This window comes from Crocodylus siamensis, chromosome 3, assembly GCF_052110815.1.
Source record: "Crocodylus siamensis isolate JL-2025a chromosome 3, ASM5211081v1, whole genome shotgun sequence".
NCBI lineage: Eukaryota > Metazoa > Chordata > Crocodylia > Crocodylidae > Crocodylus > Crocodylus siamensis.
Genome location: NC_143397.1, coordinates 87,949,547 through 87,972,982, shown reverse-complemented (window position 1 = coordinate 87,972,982; position 23,436 = coordinate 87,949,547). Strand labels below are relative to the sequence as shown.

At 36.3% G+C, this 23,436-nt stretch overlaps 1 protein-coding gene across 17 annotated transcripts in view; it reads left to right on the top strand.

Annotated features, from left to right (window-relative positions):
• The window catches only part of BNC2 (basonuclin zinc finger protein 2), a 471,942-nt gene that overhangs the window by 143,303 nt on the left and 305,203 nt on the right, over nucleotides 1-23,436 (top strand). For 2 of the 17 annotated variants that reach the window (XM_090038755.1, XM_090038760.1), the window contains one exon: nucleotides 22,877-22,953. The exons of 14 other annotated variants lie outside the window; for them this stretch is intronic. In XM_090038755.1, the coding sequence (XP_089894881.1) occupies nucleotides 22,948-22,953 (6 nt within the window). In that variant the 5' untranslated portion in view covers nucleotides 22,877-22,947. Of the gene's footprint in view, nucleotides 1-179; nucleotides 597-22,876; nucleotides 22,954-23,436 lie in introns of those variants that run through there. One more of the 17 variants, XM_090038762.1, reaches the window with a different exon arrangement.

The window sequence follows — 23,436 nt, the reverse complement described above, 5'->3', positions numbered from 1 at the left end:
ACAGGAAATAACACTTGCTTGGTTTTATTGATATTTAGGAATAGAATTTAAAGCAATTTAATAACTTACCTGCTCTATTTTTTTTTTTTTTTTGGTTGGATAGTGAGGTTAAGCGTCTATGGTGGGGAGTGGGCTCTTTCGACTTCGGTTAGAAAAGAGTTAACATAACCAGATCCAGATAACGATCAATTGATAAATGGCTATTGAACCACATAGATAGTGTTAGATTGCCTGTTTGGTATTAGACCTTTTTCAAACAGATTTAGATCTACACAGTCTGAGGAATACCAGAAATTGTTCAGCAATAACAAAGAAAGGAAACAAAACTAAAAGAAGGACATCATGGAGTAGCAGGGAGTCAAAGTATTTGAGGCAACTAGTTCACAGACAAGGCAAACTGGCACTTAGCCTAAGCTGTTATATTTTTGCTATTTTAATTGTGTTAATGCTTGAATGTTAGATGGATTTTGTGCGATACAGGACATCTGTGGTCCTGTATTCTGCAAGGTTGTTGGGGGAAGAAATGTAGTATATGACTAAATGAGTGGCAGATCCTGTATCAATGGGCTCCTTCCATTGGAATACATATTGCAAAGGTGGTATCATTGAACAGATTTATTTTTTTTTTAAAAAAGCCTTTACTTGTATGTCAATGTGCTGTATTCATCATCTGGTTATCAGATGCTCTGATGTTTGTTATAGACTAAAACACATTCAATTCACATACTTTTTCACCATGCTTTTAAAAGGAGAGTGAGTTATTTTGTAATAAATTACTGGTAATCTCCTTATTTAAAAGGCAACATTTTATCTTCTATTTCGGATTTTGTTAAGGTTGTTATAGCATATTAGCTTGTGCAGACTGTAAGCAAAAACTATGTGGAAGTGCAGCTGCAAATCTGTGTCAAAGTGTCAAGGTTTCTTTCTAAAACACTATAACCTTGCATAGCATGTTTGTTATTTTTTCGTCCATTCTTTCATTTATTAATTACTTATATATTTTATCTATCTTCTGAAAACGTGAAAGTGTGTTACTTTTCATGCCTGGACTTTATGATAAATTTTAGTCACCGAATACCAATTACATTTTTGTTAATAAATGCATATAACTTGCAAAAAAAGTTTGGCATGGTTAGAAAGGAGTACTTACTGAAACTTTTCCAGAGATTCATAGTAATTCTAGATATACTTTAAAAAAAGTTCTAAGTATGATGTTGGGCTTTCCACATGATTTTAAAAAACAAACAATCTGACCCCGCCACCTTTCCTTGGTTGTAATTGAAACTCAAGCAGGTTTCTAGTAGAAAGATTGAAGTATGACAGTGAGTGATTTTTTTTTTTTTTTTTAAATGCCCAAAACACAAAAGCTTCAAATGAACCTGCCCAGGCACATGAAATATTATTTACAGAGCTATATACTTATGTGCTATAGATATATACCTTTTTCTCAAGAACTGTAGCAAAACTACATGTTATGGCATGACGAGGAAGTGCAATTATGAATGTCACATGTAGGTTTGATCATACAGATTGGTTTATAGTTAGATATCTCATGGGTCATTATTTTTTGCTTTCTTTCCATAGGGACTGAGTTCATGTTAATGCAAAAATATGCACTAGTGAAAGAGAAATCAGACCTTGCATTCTAGAGTGAATTTTTGATTTTTGCAGGGGTAGAGGGAGATTGGAAATGTATTTTGAATTACCTGCTAGAAGTTTAAAACATAGCCACTTGACTGAATTGGTTTTGCCTGTGCACCTTTTTAATATAAAAGTGTGGTTCCCTTAAAAGGGGTCATCCCATTCTGTATACAGAAGAATGGCTGATAACCTCAAAGGGCATAAATCTTAACATTTAAAAAGGAGTGCTTCTTTGGGTCACTTTGATCAGTGACAGGTCGAGAATGACCAGAAACCCTTGACTTCTCTTCCCTGCTCATCTGGTTGTGTCCAGGGCCCATTCTAGTCTGGCAAAGTGTTGTTAACATCAGAAAAGAAGGCCTGGTTTTGACTGATTTAAAAAAAAGCAGGCTTTTCTGATTTTCTGCTTTTGTAAATGTTTTGTGTATTTGTCAGAATAAGAAATGTCATTTTTCTTCTTCCAGTTACCTTAAGGGCTGTAATGTTCTAAAATACTTTTAAGTCACTTTCAGAAATAAGACCATAAGAGAAATGGCTGTAACCTACAGTGACAGAAAATGCCAGAAACATGTACTTTCTAATAAAAAGAAAGTATATTTAACCTGTTCCAGATAAAAGTTAGCAACCTTTCTAGAAGGGTTTTTTCCTTCTCTTTTTCCCTCCACAGTCAGGAGTGAAAGGGAGTATATTAGAATTATAAATGGGTCTGTGCATCATTATACAGTAATTTAGGATTCACTCAATGATGTAACAAAATTAACAACATAATTTCATTGTGTAACTGTATCTTATTAAAGAACAACTGTCTGACATTCTCTTACAGTTGCTTTATTTAACTTCATGCAAATATTATTAGTAGTGACATTTCTCTATTGTACATTAGATTCTCTCATTAGCATGATGTGTTAGTTATCACCAGAGAATCGCTTTGAGATAGGTGAGTGGCAAACCAAGAAAACTAAAAATTAAATTAGTGATGTATATTAATACAGACACATCTGTGTAAGGGAGATGCAGTACAGTAAATTCACTTCACATATACTGTTTTATTGAATTGGTGTTTTAAAAAGAGAAAATGGCCATACATAACTACATAACACATTGAAGGCAAAGTGCTATTTGACTAATTTTGTCTTGTTTATAAAGGATGTTTGTAGTATTACCACGTATAAAAAGCTTGATTATTTTACTGCAACACAAGGGCTTTTTACATGTATGCATATGGAAAGTATAAAAGCTTAATATGACAACATCCTATAAATTCCATACATAAATTTATTATTAAAATTTTTGGGGAAGATCAACTGTTATTAGTACAGTTGGTAGTTAGCTGCTGTACATAATAGTTTTGTCACTAGTCATCAGTGATTGTAGAATAGATTCTATTGTTTCTAGCATATTTTAAAGCTCATTTTGTCCAGTAGGGTTTGTGGGTGTGTGAATGAGTCTCTTGTGTTAGTGTGAATTGCTTTGAGATTTAGTTTGTTGCATAACATTTCTCAGGTTTATGTTACCTTATTTCATATGGTTTTCATTTTGTAATTTCTTACAATAAGTTGTAGCTTTTCCTTTTAGTGTTTCAAAATCTGATTACAAATTAATGATTATGATTCCAGCAAGAATTTTCTATGACTTTTTATTTACTTTAAGAATAGAAACATTTTGAAAATAGAGTAAACAATATAAGTTCAGCATATTGTGCATGTACTATACAACATTTTAAACTTCAGCACGTTATGTTAGAGAGAGATATCAGTTTGAGGCATGAATTAAAAAATACACTTGGAGCTGTTGCTCGCTAATGTGTTCATTTATTTACAAGCCAACATACAGTTAGATACCTCCAAAACACTTTTTTTTAACATTTTTGGTAAATTTTAGTTGATAATGTTGTTTTGCTTTGGAAACATTTCATTATATCTTTGCTTAATTTTGTGGACACAGCTACGAAAGCTGTGTAACACACATGACAACCTATTGGATGTACATTCTGTGCAGTAGATACTTGTGTATAATATTTTAAAATATGCATATGTATTTTAGCACTTGCTTATTTATGTATAGTCTTGTGGGGATTTGATTAATGTAGTGATGGGGCAGATTTAGGATGTAACAGCAGCAAAGTCTTCTGCTCCTATGTCAGGGTTAAGAGCCAAGGCAAATCTTCCCTAACTAATTAGATGCTGAGTAAGGTATCTCAGTGAAGTTGGGGCAAAAGTGAATGGGTCACAGCTGAGGGAAGATTGCAGGGACCATAGTGATAGTAAGCATTCACATTTGCCAGGTCGTTGTGACACAGTGTGCTGATTGCAAGGGAACACTCTGTTCGCTGATATAGAACTGCCGTCATAAACTACAATCAGGAACAAAAGCTTTAGAGTTTTTTTCCTTTTTACTAGAAATAGAATATATGTGATGTATCACTTCTTTTCTGTGATTTCCCCCCCCCCCTCACCCCCTCAAACTTGTTGCTCTTGTAAAAGGATTTGCCTTGTAGACTAATGGCTCTTCCTAGCCTACAAGAATTTCCAGACTTGGGGTTTTCAGCATACCCAGAAGGCGGTGAATCATATGGCCTCATGAAAGAAAAAAGCCGGAAACAGACAGGGGGAATGAGAGGATTCCATTGTTTTTCTTTAATGTTTTAATTTGGGAAGAGAATTGCTAATGCAGCATTATCTTACTATTCAGAGCGCCATAATTTAGCATTTATGTTAATCATTTTAAAGCTTTTTTTGTTAAACCACATAGTGTACCATTTGGGTTTTTTTAAAAAAATGTAGCTTTTATTTAAGAAAGGTCTTGATTCATTTTCTTTGTTTATAGTTTTTCAGTGCAACAGGGCAGGTTCTTCAACTGCTTGCTATTCGGTCCAAAGAACACCCAAAACAACAGATGATACCCCAGCCTGTAAACAGGCATTGTCAAAGTATTTCTGTTCTATTTAGTTTCTTCTATTCCACTTGCTACGATGGTATCTTAGTGTCTCCTTTCCTCTGGCTCATTCAAAGTCTATCTTCTAAATGATTTTACTGTATTTTCAAAGGTAGTAGGATTAAGATTGCAATGTATGTTGCACTAGTCTGCCATATCAAGGCAGTCCCTGTCAATGGCTAGGACATCTAGGAACTGCCTCTACAACAAATTGTAGAGGCTGTTTTAATAAGATCGAAAAGCTGGGGTCTCCTTATCCTCTACTGCTGAGGCATATCCCTGTGTTTGTGTAAAAGAAGGAAGGGAACTTGTTCTTAAGGGGATGATTGGTCATCACATGACCAAAAAAGGAGCGCAGAGAATTGGAAGATTCTCTTATAAAGTGAATAAAAATGTTAGTTTAGGAAAAGCTGTATGGGAAGTGAGGAAATGTGTACAGTAGTTGTCATTACAATTGAAATTTATCATCACCCACAGGTGTATTTGCTCTGGCAGCTGAGGTGTTTCTTAGTTAAATGTGGGGAATGCCACAAATACCTCAAGAGATGCAAATTCTGTGGTCTGTCTATCTATGTATTTATGGTATGCTTCTTATAGTGAAATTTGCATGGTGTGGCAATGTCTCTGGTTTTAATGATGCCTGCTGTGACCAATGTTGAAAAGAGCTATGATCACTCTTTCATTTTTTTTCTCAATAATTTTGACCAGCTCAGTAACACTTAAGAAAATGTACAGAGCAAGTTGTCATTCATGTTATTTGCAGTTCTTTTACCAGAGGTTCCCAGTTTTTCCAGTGTCTCAAAGTTTTGCAAAACAGAATGCAGTAATTGACTTTGAATGTATTTATTTCCTATAGGCTTTTCTCATATTTCCTGAAGCGTACCAACCTTAAAAGTTCTGACTTGAAATAATTAATATTAAAATAACAGCATTCATAGTAAAATAGCGTTATGCTTTTCAAATGGTATTCTACATCTGGGGTATACTAATAAGAGTAAAATAGAATCTAAAGGATCCTATCCTCGGTCCCATCCAAGCACGTATGATCCACTGACGTCAATGGCACAAGGACAGTGTATAGTTTTGTTAGAGAATTATAAATGCCTTGTTCTTCCAAGTGGGAGTTGTGACTAGGGGTGATGCTTGTAAGCTGTCTGTGTGTGGATGTCTTGCAATAGAAAGCCCTACAGATGTAGAGAAAGAAAAACATTTCTTGGGTCCTGGGTCTTGTGTATTTGAATCTTCTCTGCCATTTAGATATCATGGAGATTTTCAAGGCTTTCTTAATGAAATATGATCTGTAGCATGTCTTAGCTCTCATCCTCAAATTCAGACATGTTCACTGTTAAAGAACCTGACCAAGTCTGAGTTTGAAGGAGTCTTGCATGCAAAATCATAGATGGGCCTAGTTACCAGAAATCCAGTTTTACATGGCTTTCTCTAGAAACCAGGAAAAACTTAAGTTATTTCCACTAAGCTTGCTTTTGAAGTTTTGAATTTCTTTAAACCAAAGGAAGGGAGGGAGCAACAAGTGAACTAAAACTGAAGAAGGAAGGCTTGTAGGAATCCCTTCTGACTGAAATGGTCAAGTTCTGCATAACTCTAATAATGAACCAAAAGGGGAAAAAAAAGGATGGTAATCATATAAATAGATCAGAGTTTTTAAAGCAGTGTTCCTGATTACATACCTGTTTTTGCATTTTTTTAACAACTTTTTGAGTTCTTTCTAGCTTGTGCATTTAAAAACCCTCATAGATATTAGTTTCTGATCTTCAAATGCAAAGATTGATTTCCTTTTTAGTGTATTCAGTAGCATAGATAGAATAAGACCTTATGCACTCGGCTGTTGTTTTATTGCTACTTTCTCAGGGACATATTTTGAGATGTTATTGCTTTTGTGGAAGTAAAAAGGCAAAATGTCCTTTTATGACAGATCAGAATTTATTTTATTATTTATTTCTACCTCTCCTCCCTTTTGTTCTTTCTCTTGCTCTATTTAGCTATTTCACTCCTGTTCTGTAGCTTAAGAAAATACAAATCTGCTATTTAGCAATAATTGAAATAAGGCAACAATACTGGTGATAAATTAGTGTGGCAAAGATGAAAGAAGGGGAAAGTGTCATTTCTAGAGGTGCCTGTATTTAGGTGCTGACATGCAAAAAGTCCAGTGCTTTGCCATGTAAGCGTGCTCTTAAGTGAAGGCACGATAAAAATGTGTGACCAGATGCCCTGGCTTATCATATGAGGGTGCTGAAAAGCAGCTTCATTTGATATTTACTTTTTACAAAGAGTAATTTAGCTATATCTAGGTGTTGCTAATATTACTATTGACAAAAAACCTCAAACCTTCAGTCTTTTAAAAATTGACTATTAATTTTGTTTCTAAAAAATTAAATATAAAGAAGAAAGTAAAATATAATGGATGGCTTCATTAAAAATAGTTTTTGTTTTCATGAACTTAGGCATCCAAAGAGGTTGCTTTAGGTCTGGTTTAGCTTTTTAATTTTTTTTTAATGTAAGCAGACTGAAATCTTACTTGAAAATGTCTGTTATGTGACCAGAGACTTTTTGAGTTGTAATAATTATCTAAAACATTAATTTAAGTAGATAAACATCATTTTGAAAAGAACATGGAGTTTATAGGGGAAAAGGTATTTTCAGAAATATTACCTGTTATACATGTATCTTTTAATAATTTGGTGTGGATTTTTCAACTTCGCTGAGGCAACTTCTAGTGGCTATTTGCTCTCCACACAATTACTGGGGACTTGGGTTTGATAAGAAGATCTGAACTAAATGTCTGGGGGGCAAAAACACAAACTAATGAAGACTATACATGGAAAAAATAATTACTTCCAGCTGGCTTTATATAATAAAACTACTATTACAATGAGAGGCTCCATTAGCAAGACTTTAATTATATATTTTCTTATATTTTGAAATAAATATAATAGATTTGTAAAAATAATAGTTAAATGAGTCAGTGTGGCTGCTTTTACCCTAATCAAGCATAAATAAAAAGACATACCCACGGATCTACCCTGGATTAATACCCTGCAGCAGTTGACATTGCTGGAATGTCTCCTGCAGCTGGTGGCATATGACTGTCATTTACAGGCAGGATACACGGAGAGTTTACACAATGGGGGCATTCATGAAAATGTTTCTCATTTGGGACCCTAGCAAGCTCTCATTTTATTGACCCTGTCAGAATTTAACTGGTAGGCTGTCAAATTATGTGTTGCTTTATCTAATATTAGTTTTTCTTTCAAATTAGAACTCATGGCAGGAGGCAGAGGGAAGGGTTGAGGGAATCAGGTGAGGGAAAGAGAGAATGCCAACTCTCTGGTTTACTCATATATACATTTTTTTGATTTATTTATTTTTATTTAAACAACCCATAACCATTGCATGATAGAACCTGATCCTTTGCACTGCTTTAGATTGTGAGGATTCTATTTTTTCTTCAGGAGAAAAGATGTATGTTTAACTTTGTTTAAGACTTTGGAGGGCTACAGAAAATTACGTCCTTTTGCTAAGTTACCATATATATTAAGCGTAAAACTAACCTTAGAATGCAAGAAGACTTGCGAAACAACTTGCTCTAAAAAGCAAGAATTCTTTACAGTACTGGTAGAGGGTGTCTCAGAACAGAACCACAGAGGAAGGAATTAAAGAACTTTCGGGTATCTTTGTGCAGAACTCAAAAAGAAATGCTGTGGAGCTCAGTGGGTTTTTTTAACGTTCCACGAGCCATATAATCTGAGAGAGCATAGATAGCAGATTGATTGCATTTCTTATGTACTGGTAGTGTTAGGGTTATGTTGTAGCTGTGATGGTCCAGGAATTATGCAAGAGGCAAGGATTTTTTGAGTTAATAACTTTTATTGGGCCAACTATATAGTTGGGATAAAGTCAACCAAGCTTTTGAATGCAAAGCATTCTTTTTCAGGTCTCATTTTTTATTTAAAGGCATCCTGGCAAAACCTCTTCAAAAAGCACTCTCAAAAAAACCAACCAAACAAAAACAAATCAGGCAGAGCAACACTGACATCTGGAAGAGAGCTGGTTTCAGTAGCAGATTCAGACTGCCAAAACATTGGCTTCATGCAGGTGGAGCATGCTGCAAGAATAATACTCTCATCAGAGTGAGTTGCCTTGTTATTTTTAATGCACTTCTTTCTTCCATCAGCCCATCATCAGTGTAACGTTGGTATTCGGTCCAGAGTGAAGAGACTGAGTGGACTGAAAAGATTATCACAATTAAAATAAAGAGTAATCTGTGGGTACCAGCCGCTCTTTCTCTTCGCATTCTAGACAAACTCATCACTTTCCATATGTTTTCTACGTTTCTCATTGAAATAAGACATATTGTCTCAGTTTCCCTGAAATGTGGTCCATCTTCATAGTTTTTCATTTTATTACATTCACATAATTGTACTGGACAAATTGTTAGTTTTTATTTTTTAATAAGACTTGTTAGCTGAATGTTAGACAGTGCCTCTACCTTACACATTTGTGCTTGTATAGCTAGCTGACTGTTTTATGCCATGTGTACATTACTATTAAAATGTTTTTAAGCCTATCCATCCTTCCCCACTGAAAGAGGAGATCATTGTTTTATCTTCTCATGTAAATTGGACCTCTTTGCAAGATGCCCATTTTCATCATAGGAGTAAACAGTAAAGAAAAAAAGAAACGGGAAATACTACTAGGTTAACTTGTTTGCAAATATGCTTTTTACTGTCTAAATTGCATTTAATTAAAAAAAAATTCAATCTTTTAAAAATAACATTCAGTATCATGACCTATAGCATACAGGTAGTACTTGGCAGGCTTGAGATAAAACATTTGCTTACAAAAGTTGACAAATGCAAGGCCTCAGCCATGAAAATTGTGAATTACTGCTGTAAGCAAAATGAAACCTTCCGAACTTTTGTTTCAGAAGCATCATGAATAGACTTCCCTTTTTATTTATTTATTTATTTATTTATTTTTTTAAATGGAATTTGGCAGCTGAACATTGGTACTTCTTTCTTTTGTAGCCAAAAATCTTTCCTTACCAATGGACTTGTCCCATTGGTCCCTCCTCTAGCCTAATCACTTAAAGCAACAATCAAATATCAGACTTAGAATACCCCTACTGCCTTTTAAATAGAGATGACAATAAAGTGGTTAGTGATTCCCCTACTTCATCAAGCTACCCAACTACCTAGTTAAAGGGAGGAACATTCATTCCTGTAATATGGGACAAAACCATGCAATTCTCTAGTGATGTAAAATGGTTCAGGTCTGAGTAGGTATAGCATTTTGTGACCTCAGAGAATTTGGCAGTAAGTATCTAGGCTGGCTCCCAGGAGAAGCCATGACTTCAGTTGGAGGAGAATTAGGTGAACAGTCCTTACTCCTGTTGAAGTCAGTCTGGTGTTAGTACCTTATGGCTGAATCACTTATGTAGAAAGGGCACACCAGAAGGTTACAACAAATGGAAAGTGAACTGTAGACATGTGTTTGGAGGGTTTGAAATATTTTTATCTCATTTTGAATGATGGAATAGATTTGTAAAAGCACCAGCTTTGAAATGAGTTCTTTAAAATGTTTGTCAGACATCATGAAAAACTTCCATATTGTGTTTTAGTCTAGTTAAAAAAAAAAGAGCATCAACTGGTATCCTTAATTCATATACAAAAATGTGTATGTAGTTGTGAATACTGAACATGTACCTTAGTCATGAAATACGTACTTCAAAATCGAATGTTTTATTTAACTAACAATATATTAAGGTAGGTTTGAACAGCAAAGCCTGAAAAATACATGCATACTGCACATGCAAGTTTTTATGTTTTCCGAAAGGCTTGCTCTGACATAAGGGGAGAAAAGCATAGGTTTTTCTTGATTATCCTTGCTTTTGTTTTGTGCAAGTGCCTGCAAATAAAGTCGGTTGTGTACATATACAAATAATTAATGTGTGCAAGATCACATTTGCATAGTTGGAAGCAAATTTTCCAGAAATCAGGCTGTACGTGTTCAACTAAAGTATGTTCAGTGGGGTTTTTGAAAATCAGTTTTAATGTTCTATGATATTTTTAGATTACCCCATTGAAATACAGTTTGTTTGTGTGGGTGGTTGCATGCATGCATGCATGCATAAGAATAAAGTGACAGAAATTGGCCTTGGTTACAAAAATTAGGATTTTTTCCTAATCCATTCTCCTGTATACATCTTCCCTGCCCTTTCTAATGTTGAGAGGTGGTCAGATGTGGTTCTAACTCTATCCAGTCACTAACATATGCGTTTTCATAGTTTGTGGATATATAAAAGGAAAGCCAAGTAAATGTTACATTAGGGACTGGGGAGAGGGGAGGTGGGTGCAGATACCAGCTGGAGCCTGATGCTTGCGGTCTCTTCTGTGGCACCATTTTGTTGTTTATGTGGGAATGTAGCTTAAACAGTGGCTACAGCTGTTTCACTAAATAAGGATCCACATAAATTCCAGCTGTGAACTTGTGATTCATCCCTCCCTGCACAAAAAGATACATTTCCTTATGTCCCATTATGCCCCATATTTGATTTTTATCACACAACTGTGTGCTTGACTAAATCTCACCCACATGCTCTTTTATGCACCCTGCTCTCTTTTTCTTCTAGAATTTAGGTTCACAGTACAATCCCAGTCTTCATGTTGATATTCCACATTAAAATAATACAGCATCCTTGAAAATATTTTTTTAATGAATTGGGTACAGGAATAGTATATTTTATTAACTAGTGTAATGCAGATTTTTGTACATGTCTACAGAAAATCCAGGTAGTCCATTAAGAAAATATTTATCTGTATCTAAGCCTAAAATTCCCTGCAAAAACAAATTGCCTGATTTATATATTTATTTTTCAAAATCAAAATGTTCTTAACTTTTAGATATTTACATCATTAGATTAAATGTGTAAAGTAAAATAAAAATAACTTTTTTAACACTTTTTTTATATTATTGTGATTCGTTACAGTTGTGTATAACTTATCTCAACTGTAGTCTGAAATTCTTTAAAAAATAGTTTAAGACCTGAATTCTGGTCATATAACAAGTCTTATAGATGGAGCCCAGTAACTGTTTTCAATTAAAAATAGCACAAAACTCTCAGTGATTTCCATAGCCCATGTAATGTATGTTTATCATTAAAAAAACAAAATAGGGCTACTATCCTTTCTCCCATAGACTTGAATTCAGAACATTTTTTCTTTGCATCACTGCTGAAGACCACACTAACTTTTGCAGCACACACTAAGTAGTACAGGCAATATATTTAAGACATTGTTTACACTGCTCTAATTGTAACTGCAGTTTTAGGGTTTTGACATAGGGCTCGTTGAATCAAGCTGAACGCTCTCTCTCTAGTTTGCTGCCTACAAGGCAGCCCTTGGCTGTTGGCTGGCTCTGACTGTAGACGTTAAGGATGCTACTGAGTGGTAAAATTCATACACAGAATCCTAAACATAAATCGGCTACTGATTTGCTAGATGGTCATAGCCATGACATTCATCTGTTTGTTTCAGATGTTTCATTTATACAGTAGAGATAATATTTGACTACCTCAAAGGATGTCATGAGGATTACTATGGTTATTAGGCTGCTAAATTCTGTTGGTGGTGGTTTTGTCAGGTTAATACTTTTTTGTTTCATCACAAACTTGAAAAATCATGTCGGGAACAAATTGAAACTTGTTCACGTTTAAGTAATAAAATTACTTTACTTATAATATAAGGTTGTCGTGATTTCCATAAGGGCTGATTATGGTGTTATGTTCACCCAGGTAGAGGATTGCAATTCCACTGAAAGAAAAAACGTGCCGTTCAGAAGAGCATTTTGCAGTATTAAGTTAGGCAAAGCAAATATTTGTATTTGCTATAAAGAGCTATCATTTGGCTTGTATGGAATTAGGCTTCTGGTACTTTTTCTGTTGTGCTAAAGGAGGCCTACAAAGAATCAGTCTGTTCATAATTGAAATTCTCTAGGCAAATCAGATATCAACATTTTTCAACAGAACAAGTAATTAATTAGTTTGTATTTTAAATTGAAGGTCATCATGTTATTGATTTCTGTGGGAACAAAAGAAGAGAGAGCATCTTGTTAAAACGATCAGGAAACTGGGGCCTAGGTGCTCCGAGGTGACATCTGGGGTATCATTGAGTTGAACCACTGGTCATCAAATCCCAATCAAAATTTAAATATCTTCAGTATAAACATAACAAACATTGGCGTGTTTCCAAAACTGTAAAGAAGAGTTTAACTGGAGGAAAGACCCGAGATTAACAGTTTGTTTTACAGCTTAGTCAGGTATTTCAAATCAAGTGACTGGTGCCGCTTGTAACGAAGGATCTGTAAAGTGTGTCAGCCTGACTTTTTGGTATGCCATGTTCAAGAAGTTCAATGTCAACACAGCTGTGACCTACCACTTTTAGAAACATCTCAACTGGGAATAAGATAAAATATTTTAAATTTGGGCAAGCAGTAAAGGGAGAGAGCAGGGAGGGGAGTACCATTTTAAATGCTATTAATTTTCACAAAATAACATTTGTGTGCTTTGTCTTGCCAGATAATCTACAATGCTTTTCCTCATTTCATGTGCCAGGCTGTTTTTATATTATAGTTTTCTTCTTTGCTGTGTTTATCTTTTCTGAAAATGGTGAAATGTAAGCTATTGCATGCTGGGTGGGTGGCACACATTTGCACAGTACCTTTTTAAAACACAGAGCAAGCATTTTATTTGGGTTCTGCAAACCACTGAGGTATCTTAATGCAGCCATTCTCATTGCATCAAAGTGAAACATGTAAAAATCTCACTTTCCATTCTAAATAACCTTAGGGCTGTTGAGTCAGATATTTCCGGATTGATATGTTTTGGGGAGGAGTGACAGTGGCACTGGATATATACAGTAATCCTTAACGTTCCACCAACTCATTTCACTTTTTTTTTTTTTATGAGCTTCAAAGAGTACTCATCCTTAACAAAATGACAAGTTAAAACATGTCACTTTGCCATGGTTGAAATTACTTACTTGCCTTTAATCAAAAGGCAACTCTTAATGGGCTGTTTTACTGTAGGCAGTTGGGAAAGGAGCTTCCCAGTTTAGCACTGAGTAGTTCTTCTGGCACATTATTCCTGTCATCTTTACTTTTTATCCCTAGATAGGCCCAGCTGTGGGGAAAAAAGGGTTTAAAATCTAAGGATGTTGAATTAGTGGCTAGGCTGATGCTGTATTTGGCTACTCTTTGCTGATGAGAGAGAAAATTTGAGAAAATTCTTTCATTCCTTCATGGGGGGTGGGAGAGTTTAGTTAGTTAAGCAAATATATTTAAATTGCACTGGTCAATAAGTGTGTTTTTCCCTGAACTTTAATCAGTAGGTGGTCTCTGAAAACAGCAGAAAAAGGCAGCTAATGGTAAAAAAAAAAAAAGTAAATATTACAAGGGCCATTTCTTTTGTGGTTTGAAAACACTAAATACTAAAACCAAAAATGATAATGTTGGTAGCCCATATTTGGTATAACCTGAGTGCTCTATCTTGTAAAGGTATTGCGTACTTTCAACTGAGAATACTCAGAAACTTGCTGGATCATGCCTTACAAGTTTAGTAAATTAAAGGTCTATTCTTTGTTCAGACTCAAATGACCCTTCAGTCAGTCTCCAGCCCCTATGACAGTTAATAACCCTTCCTTTAACTATGCGGTGCATATCACAGATGGAGCTTGACGGACCAGCCAGCATCTCAAAGGTCACCACAAAGCTATTAGTTAGATCACAGTGCCCTTTGTTTTTCAGTGATGCCTCAGCTATAGTAGCTGTTACATGGATAAAATGTATTGAGTTATATTATTAGAATATGAAGATTTTGTTTTTACTACCATCGCAAACCCGTTTTAAAACAAGTACCATGAACTCTGAGTCATTTTACGTATATTGCAAAAATGTTACAGTGTTTGGCAATCTGCTGGTACAAGTATGATCAGTGATTGCTTGCTTGTTCTGCTCACTCTTGTTCCTTTACAAGATGTAACGGGTAAAATGACTTGCGCTTTCCTTTTTTTAATTGCCCTTTGGGGTTTTTATTATGTTTGTGGACCTGTTTTAGCTGCTAAGAAACATGGTCATTCTAAATGCTCTTATCACTTCCAAGTTTTATATCTCTGTTCATTCTGTATAACTGGAAGAAAAATATCCAAGGCAGCTTAAAGGGGGCAGAGAAAAAAACAAACTGCTGTTGGGAGGTGGTGTGTGTGTGTGTGGCTTTATTAAAATATTTCCAGTGGCAGCCACAAAAGCTGCAAAAGCAGAAAGCAAAAATTGCTTTTCCATTTGTGATAAGTGTATTTTATCAATGTGTTTTACAAAGGTAAAATGTTTCCATTCTATTGCCTTGTGACCAATAGTAGGCACTTATTTCAGTAATTAAATGAACAATGTAACTTTACAAGGCCAGGTTCAGAGCTGGAGAAAAGAATTGCAGATGGTGAAGTTATTTGGTGTTTGTTTTGGACAAAGCGACTCTTCCTAAAGCAGGTTCATTTATACTAATAATCCTTTATTTAAACTCATTGTACAACACCAGAATTTTTTTTAAATGCATGTATTCAGAATGCATAACATTATTTGCTTTCTTTGTCACATACATAAAGCTTGGTAACACAAATGGCAATATCTTGCCAGCTATATGCAACTTATTTGCTACTCATTTGTACATTTTTGACAATAAAATGACTTACTTTTAATATAAAATATTTGGGTTTGTCTTGGTTATTTAATTTTATTTTGGAGAGTATAGCAATCTAAGCATTTTAACTAGCAGATTGTCTCTGTTTCCAATATATTAGTTCTGATGTCAACTGATACTCCAGTTATTTATATATTCATTTACCTTCCTGTTTCTGTTCAGCAATACAAATTCTATTCTCCCACCAAGCACATGAACAGTCAAGGAAGACTAGTCCCCCCCCCCCCCCCCCAGGGAAATTCATTCAGCTTTCATATAGCTAAACTCTTGTGAGGATTGAACATCAAAATATAAGTGAGCAAAATCACTGTGGATAAAAGAGTTTCCTAGCTACTGAAAATCAGAATAAAGCTTGATGGTAATGTTTATTATCTTCAGACATGATGCAGGAGCATTATTCTCAAGACCATGCTCCTTTGTCACACAAGGAAACATAGGGTATAAGGAATTGCTCTAGTTTAAAGAGAAGTGATCTTTATATGAAATAAAAACAAAAACATCTTTTTAAGTCTTCTGGTTCATGCACTTTCCAAAAAAAAAAAGGGTGTGTATGTGTATATATGTGTATGTATGTGATATCCAAGTTTTGTAATGCAGGGAAATTCTATTTTTATTGGGCTTCTGCAATTTTAATACTGGAATATGGAAGTTATTGGAAGTTAGTGACAGACATCAACCCAGCTCAGTTAATTCCTTTGATCTTTATGCTACCACACCTTCCTGTTTCCTCTGCTACTACCAAATAGCCAGGTTTCAGGAATATCAAGAAAACATTATTTTAAGATTATTATTTATTTTAAATGCTTTAAATGTAGAACTATTGGCACTAACATTTTTTTAGTGTCTCTCTCCTTTTTTTTTCCCCCATGCCCCCCCACACCTCCCCTCCCCGCCCCAGCCACACAGCTGTCACTAGTACGGGAAAAGGACTGGGGAGGAGGGAAGGAGGGAGCCCTGCTAAAATCGTGTCACGTAGCACTAATTCATCTGCTCTCATTAGAGTGAGCGAGGGACAGCAGTGATGGCCAAGAGCTGCACTCCACACATGACACACGAACAGTTTGGGGAATAGAAAATTGCTTTCTCAGGAAGCCCAGCCAATTAAGGACTTGACCATATTGAATGTCAAGTGTTAATTTAGGTTTTTCTTCATTTTCCCAGTAGTAATGAGGGTCCTGTGATGAGCAAATACATGTCAAGTAAAGTTGATTGCATGAAGGACCTGAGTATTATATGTCACTGACAAGTCACAAATGTACTCTAGTCTTTTAACCCCTTAGGTGAGTCCAGGAGGGGGAGAGTAACAGAGGGGGATTAACTATACTATAATGATAAGAATAGATAGCTTGCATTAGGGAGAAGCCTGGATGGGACAGACAGGAATAGACATTTGTGTAAGAAGCTAGGACAGACTTTCTTCAGCCACTGCAGAGGTGTGGTGCCTTTCTGGGTTATTAATAAACAAACCAAAAAAGCCCTCTCAGGATTCTTTAGTATTTTAATAGTCTGTCCTGTACCTATGCAATATTTCTTGAAATATTGTAAAGGGAGAGGGAGGTACTTTGTGACCAGAAATATGAAATATTCCTAAAATAATTACTTGCCTTGAAAGAAAGGAGCCAGTGGAAGCTAGAAACACTTAGCACTTCTGGATTTGGCCCATTTTGAGTATACAAGGAAACTGAAATTTTCAATGGATGGGTTTTGCTTTTTTTTTTTTTGAAAAGGACCAAAAAAAAAGAGGAGCAGGGCATACAAAACACTTTACTGTTGAACACAGGTTTATTTTCCATCCTTCGGTTTTCTTCAGGTTACTTTCCTAGCCATGACGAGCCACCTTCTTTCATTTAATGTTATACCTGCCCACAACAGAGAGGGGAAACCTGGTTTGTCTAAATGAGGTAGCACTTACTTTTACTAGATGTGGATACTTGCACATCATCTATAGCATCTCATTTCCATTCATCAGCATATTATTTACATATGAATGTTCTGAAAATAAGAGAGTGTCTGTTTCTAATGCAATTGTATAATTGGCCAAGAAAGATCCTACAATGATGTAGGCGTTACTGCATGGTACAAATATAGTGAAATGCATCTGGCAAATCCGCAAACATCTAGCAAGTTGTCAACAACCTTTTAATATATTTAAAACAGTATCATCTAGTTATCCTTTCCAGGAATATTTAGAAGTCATAAGGTGTGTCTCTCTCCTTTTTTTCCTCCTTTCTCTTTTTCTTTAAAAAAGAAAATCTCTAACTATAAATGCATTTCAGTTTTATATTGTTAGCAGATACGGTGTTACAACAAAATGCATGACTTAAAAATTCCTGTCTCTGCTTCAGGAAAACATCCATGGAGGTAGTGGCTCCCTGCACCAGAAGTGAGGTATATAGATCGTGTAATGTGTAGACACTTCTGCTGCCACTGTTGTCCCTATTGTAGTTATTTTGCAGGCAGGCAGTGGCTTTCCTTCCCCAGTGTTGACAATATTGCATTATGAAAACAAAATTCACTTGAAAAAGTTAAATGCATCTGTGTGTACAAATTACTTAAAATTTAAAGCCTTTCCAGAATAAAGCCTTTTAAATAATTTTTCAGACCAGAGTCATTTGGAGGGTAGATTGGTGTTTTATGATCAGATTTCAATTTTGCTTAAGAAAAACATCAGCTCTGCTGTTTTGTATAATTAAAAATTAATTTTCTTTACATTAAGACATGGTTAGAAAACAAGAATCTGACCAGGAACAGGATTGATGTTTTTAGGTCAGAAACCCTGTTCCTTATTTTAATTCCTCATCTGTATATGTGAAGTTGAGCATAAACTCCAAACAGACCTTAGAAAGAGAGAAAGCAGGGGTTTCCCCCACCTTCTTTTTTCCCTGTAAGTAGTGGCTGTAGAACTCGTCTGGCATTTAGAATGGCATTTTAATTACAGCAGCTTCTTTTCTGCTAGGTGTGCTGCAGGATTTTGCTAAGTTTCCTTAAGAGTAAATTCAGATGATGGCATCTCTGGCTGCTGATTCAAGTTTTTCCTCCTCTACAATGTCACTTTTGACGGATGGTACCTAATGCAATCAACCACAGCCAAGGCGACTTCTTCCTTTTGGCTGTTCCTGCAGCCTGACCAAAGGGTCCCAAAAAAACAAAAAGCCCTCAACCAAATTGGACAGGCTTTTTCTGAAGCTCCATTTCCCAGTGCTTAAACAGAAGATGCCTCCCTTTGCGCATGTTTTTGATAAATTTAAGAAGTCAAATCACTGACACAGATGGATAATCCAAGTGTATAGGGTGAAGAGTTATAAATTAACACATTATTCCCTCTTAATGTGAAATACTTGAGAATGCATTTTCTCAGTCCCCTGACATCTACCCAGTGAGGGCTCGCATTGTACTTTTCAAGTGGCATTGATTTGTTAAAGCGCTGAATTAGCATCTCAGGCCAGCTGCCTGTTCCACTGTTGTGTTGTTGGGTTCATTCTCTCTCTCTCTCTGCCTTGCTTCCCGCTGCCTTGGCCACACACAGGGCTTCAGCCTGCTTACCCCAGCTTTTGCCCTCTGTTATTTTAGCTAATCCAGGTAATACACTCACCAAATGAGCTGAATAAATTAACATATTTCTCATTACATAAAGCCCGTAATATGCACGTGTGTATATGTATGTAGTGGTTTTGGTTGGACTGAAGAAAGGGAAAGGGAGGGGTTGCAAGGATGGATGGCTACATTTAACTGCCTGGATTTCCAGTGAAGTTGCACATTGTTCTTTTATTTCACTTGCATTGTGCTGAAGTATTCTGTACAGTGGCTGAGTCAAAGGGGAAGGAGAGAAGACATGGAAGGGATACAGCAAATCAGAAAAGATGTTTAATTGCAATATTAAACTATATCTTGGGTCTCAACTTCCATCTGGTTGCTTGTTAGATACTCTAGCAGTTTGCACTTAGCATATTTCTATACAATGATATATCTGTTAGCTGTGAATTTTCAATTCTGATTGGAAGCTGATAATTACAAGAGTTGTCTCTCTTATTTTCATTCATCCTTTCTTGTCCTCATTTTGTTTCCTTTCATTCGGTCTCCCTTTTGTCTTTTAATGTTTCCAATACCATGTCATACTTTTATATTTGTTGTGGTGGGACCTGACAGATTTGTAGCTGTGCCCAATTGACTAGATTACATTACTAATACATGTATTTCAGTAATGAAGATTATGCACATGAAATTAACATTACATTTTGTTTAAAACAACTAATAAAATGATGACGTTTTTATTTGTAGTTCCTTGGCATAGTAACTTGAAAAGTTTCTGGAGCCTAGGAAGGAACTGCATTGTAAACTAGCACTAACTGATGGGATAGCATCCTTTTACACTCTATATTCATTAACTCTGCACTGCTGTAATCTTTATTTTCCTTGTTACCAGTGTTTACTTGTGATAGTTTAAGGTAATATATTTGCAACGTATAACTGATATTTAAGATTGTTCTTAAATTTTCTGATCACTAGAAATGCTCCTTTTCTGTCAATTATAACACTACAGATCTGTTGTTTTAGATGGGGTCTCTTTTGGAAACCCTCATAGAGTTTCTTGCTGAAGTGAATAAATTGATTAATCTTGCATCACACTCAGAATTCAAATGAGGTGTGAAACCTCAGTTAAATTGAAATAAAAACATCTTGGTTTACCATCTTAACCAGAGCTGCTATTATAAGCTTTCAAGAGGTGCATAACATTTACTGCCACTTTTAGGTCCTGTTTCTTTGGAAGAAAATATAATCCATGTAAAGGCAATGAGAGATGTTGGCAGGATCAGGGCCTTTGTGCAGAAATATCCTCTTGCCTTGCAAGATTTAGTAGTTACCTTTCCAGAGGATATTAAACTATGAAATTTCCAAACTACTAGCTTTTATCATGTTGGTTTGGGTGTTTTTTTTTTTTCTTGACATTACTTTTCTGAGATAGAGGAGGACAGGTTTTGTGCCTTGAGGTGCTTACAGTTGAATCTCTAATGCAACATACAATAGGGCTTGTATAATATTCTGACAGAGGCCACGGAGATAGTTTTGGGGGGATAATAGTTGCACAATGTGTGGCCCCATAGTGGTGAAGGAATTAAACAACTTTCTTTTAACTATGATTTAAGAGGCTAATTGAGACCACTGATGAGTTACAGAATTGAAACTAGAGGAGGCAGGTCATGTTTTTACATGAACATGTTGCCTTGTTCAGAGAGCGTTGCTAGCATTGCCATTGTAACTTTGTGAAGCCTGCAGAGAAGGACAAACCCAAATGTGTCCTGCTGTGTTGATGTTACATAAACATGAGACACTATGCTGAAGTGCATCTGAGATGCCATGTATGCAGATGTATAATTTCTATTATTTTAGACTAACAGCGGTGCCCTGGGCCACTGGAGACTAGTTTAATCATGCAGGTGATACACTTGGCTTGGGAGACTGACGGAACCAAGGGCCGCATGAATGCCCTCAATCTACCTAGTGCCAGCTGAGATGTAGTTTAGGACAAATTTCAAAGAAGCTGCTTGACCTTGCTCAGAAAAGAGGTAGAATAATGTGTATGCCTGCAGAAGAACTAGCGAGGATGGCTGTATCAGTAAAAATAAAGGTGTTCCAGTTTTGATTAAGCTAATTAATAAATACAACTAAAGCAATGTTCAGGTACTGTAAAGGATTCCAAAGAGGGTACGTGTCATTTGCTACTGAGGACTCCTGTTTGTTATTACAATGATGCTGATTTACTTCTAAAGCTTCCAAAAGTGAGATGGATATCTCAGTGTAAAGATGAATAACATGGAGCATGGACAGGGGCACTTGTGCTAGTTAATCTAGCTGGATAACCAACAGCCTATGCATTTGGAATCCTTGGGAGATGTCTGCAGTCCACACTTGATGTCTCTGCATCTTTGTATCCTTACTGAGGTTGGCTAAATTAAAACTTTCACATCTAGATCTTTCAGTCTTAACATGACACAACAAAGGGGTGAGAAAACTGGAAAGAAACACAGAGGTACTATTGTAGCTAGTTGGCAAATAAAAGTGCATGAAAGTATCAGCTTTTTTCATATTAAAAATAAGTATAATTTTTAATAAGTGTATATTTTCACTTTTTCTTATTTGGCTTATGATTTTGCATGAGCTGGTTATGTTCCTACCAGGAACATACATACCCAACTGACTCAATGTTCATGTCTGTATCTACTTTTTGTGGGTTCGAGTGAATGTGTGCACCTTTCTTTAATGAATCGCAAAGAAAGCATATTCATGTCTTACAGAACGCTTGTGAAGTAGGTAAGTATTTGGATAAGGAAACTTAGGCACAAAGGGGTTATATGGTACCTGAATGGCAGAATAAAGCATGGAACTAGAAATTACAATGGTACCATTTCTGTCTTTGACCCAGGAGATTGTCTAGCCTTTGCATAGAGTTAAATATTTAGTATCATTGGATTTTCCACAGTTTCTACTTCTTCAAAGAAGTTATAAGCATTTTAAGTGCTCAGTGCAAGAAGAGATATGCAGACTGTTGAGGGTGAGACTGGAACTGACCTATGGCTATAGTATAGTTATGGTTTCTATGGAATTCCATTAAGATTTGTTATAAGTAGGCCAGCTCATGCACTCTGTATAACCCAGTGGACTTTAGTTAGGCTTGGATCATCACCTAAGAAGGCTCTGGAAGTGGAGAGTCAGGTGCACATTTGTGTCATGTGCTACCTGCTGGAGGAACGTGCGCAAAGGCCCTTTAAGAGACCCTATGAGGACGGGGCTCTCTTGGTGTGGGTGGGTGTGACTGTGAGGGGAGAGAGAAGGGACAGGAAGAAGAGAGAGTGAGCGACAAAGGGACTGAGTATAGGACAGACTGAGAAATAGACTGAGACAGAGAGAGAGAAATATATTGGATGAAGTAAGTGACAGGGTGAAAGGCAGAACATGAGCAGGACCACAGCATGGAGCTGAGATTCCTTCCATCACCGGGGATCATCCATCACTGAGGCTGCCTGGAGTCTGGAAGGAGTTGGCTCCCTGACAATTCCCCATCAGATGCACGACAGTGCTGTAGAGTGGCTCCCCTGATTCCGGTATCACCCCTCCTAGGTGGGATTGGATACTGGCTATCACTGTCCTGAAACCCTGTAAGTGACCAGTAACCCACACAAAAGTAGGTAAGCTTCTGGTACTGGGTCGAAGGGGAGACGGAGCCAAATGCTGGTGGAGCCTTTAACAAATCTTTCTCTGAATCTCTCTGGTCTTTGACAACATTTCAGGTTTATAGAATTTTCACTGTGTTTATACTTTGTAGTTAACTTTACTGTTTTTCCCAAGGTGTGTTTAATTAATAAACTGTTTTATTCATGTACCTTTAGCAGTTCTCACTGATTATTAATTTAAACCAGTGATAGAGACGGACAGGGCAAAGACCCACCATACCTTTCTGGGGAAAGCTCCAAGAGGAAGCAGCTGTTTGCTCCTGCATTATAATTTGGTTTAAAAGAGTGATTTTTTCCCCAACAGACTCCCATTTATAATTCATGGTTGGTCAGCAAGAAGAAAACTTGAGTGACAGGCCATATTGATGTTCTTGGATGGAGGTTTGTCTTTTCTCATTCTCCACTGATTATTTTTCTTAATAGCAAGCTCATCTTAATAGCAAGTGACTCCTGTTTTATATTGAAATAACCCACACAACATCAGGTAATGGTCCACATGTATGTCCTCACATATCTAAAATATTGTGGAACTAATTTGCTATTTTACAAGGAGTAAGATGACTTGGAAGGAGAATTGTCTAGTTCTTTCTAGAGTGCATCCTGTAGAGTTGGGGGAAAAGGATTGTTCTATGGGCTACTAGACTCTGTATGCCGGCAGCCTTTAGTTTAGATTGGATCATTCCTGGCAAACGTCACAATGACTCATGTTTGGTTGGTGAAAGGAGGACTTCTTATTTTCAACCGCTTGGGGGGAATCTCCAGGAAAGATGGTGGTATTGTATCCTACTCCTACAAAACTAGATCATAGTGGCCTAAATGTTCAGTTCATTCCAAATTAACTGGAGGAAGATCATACTAGCTCAA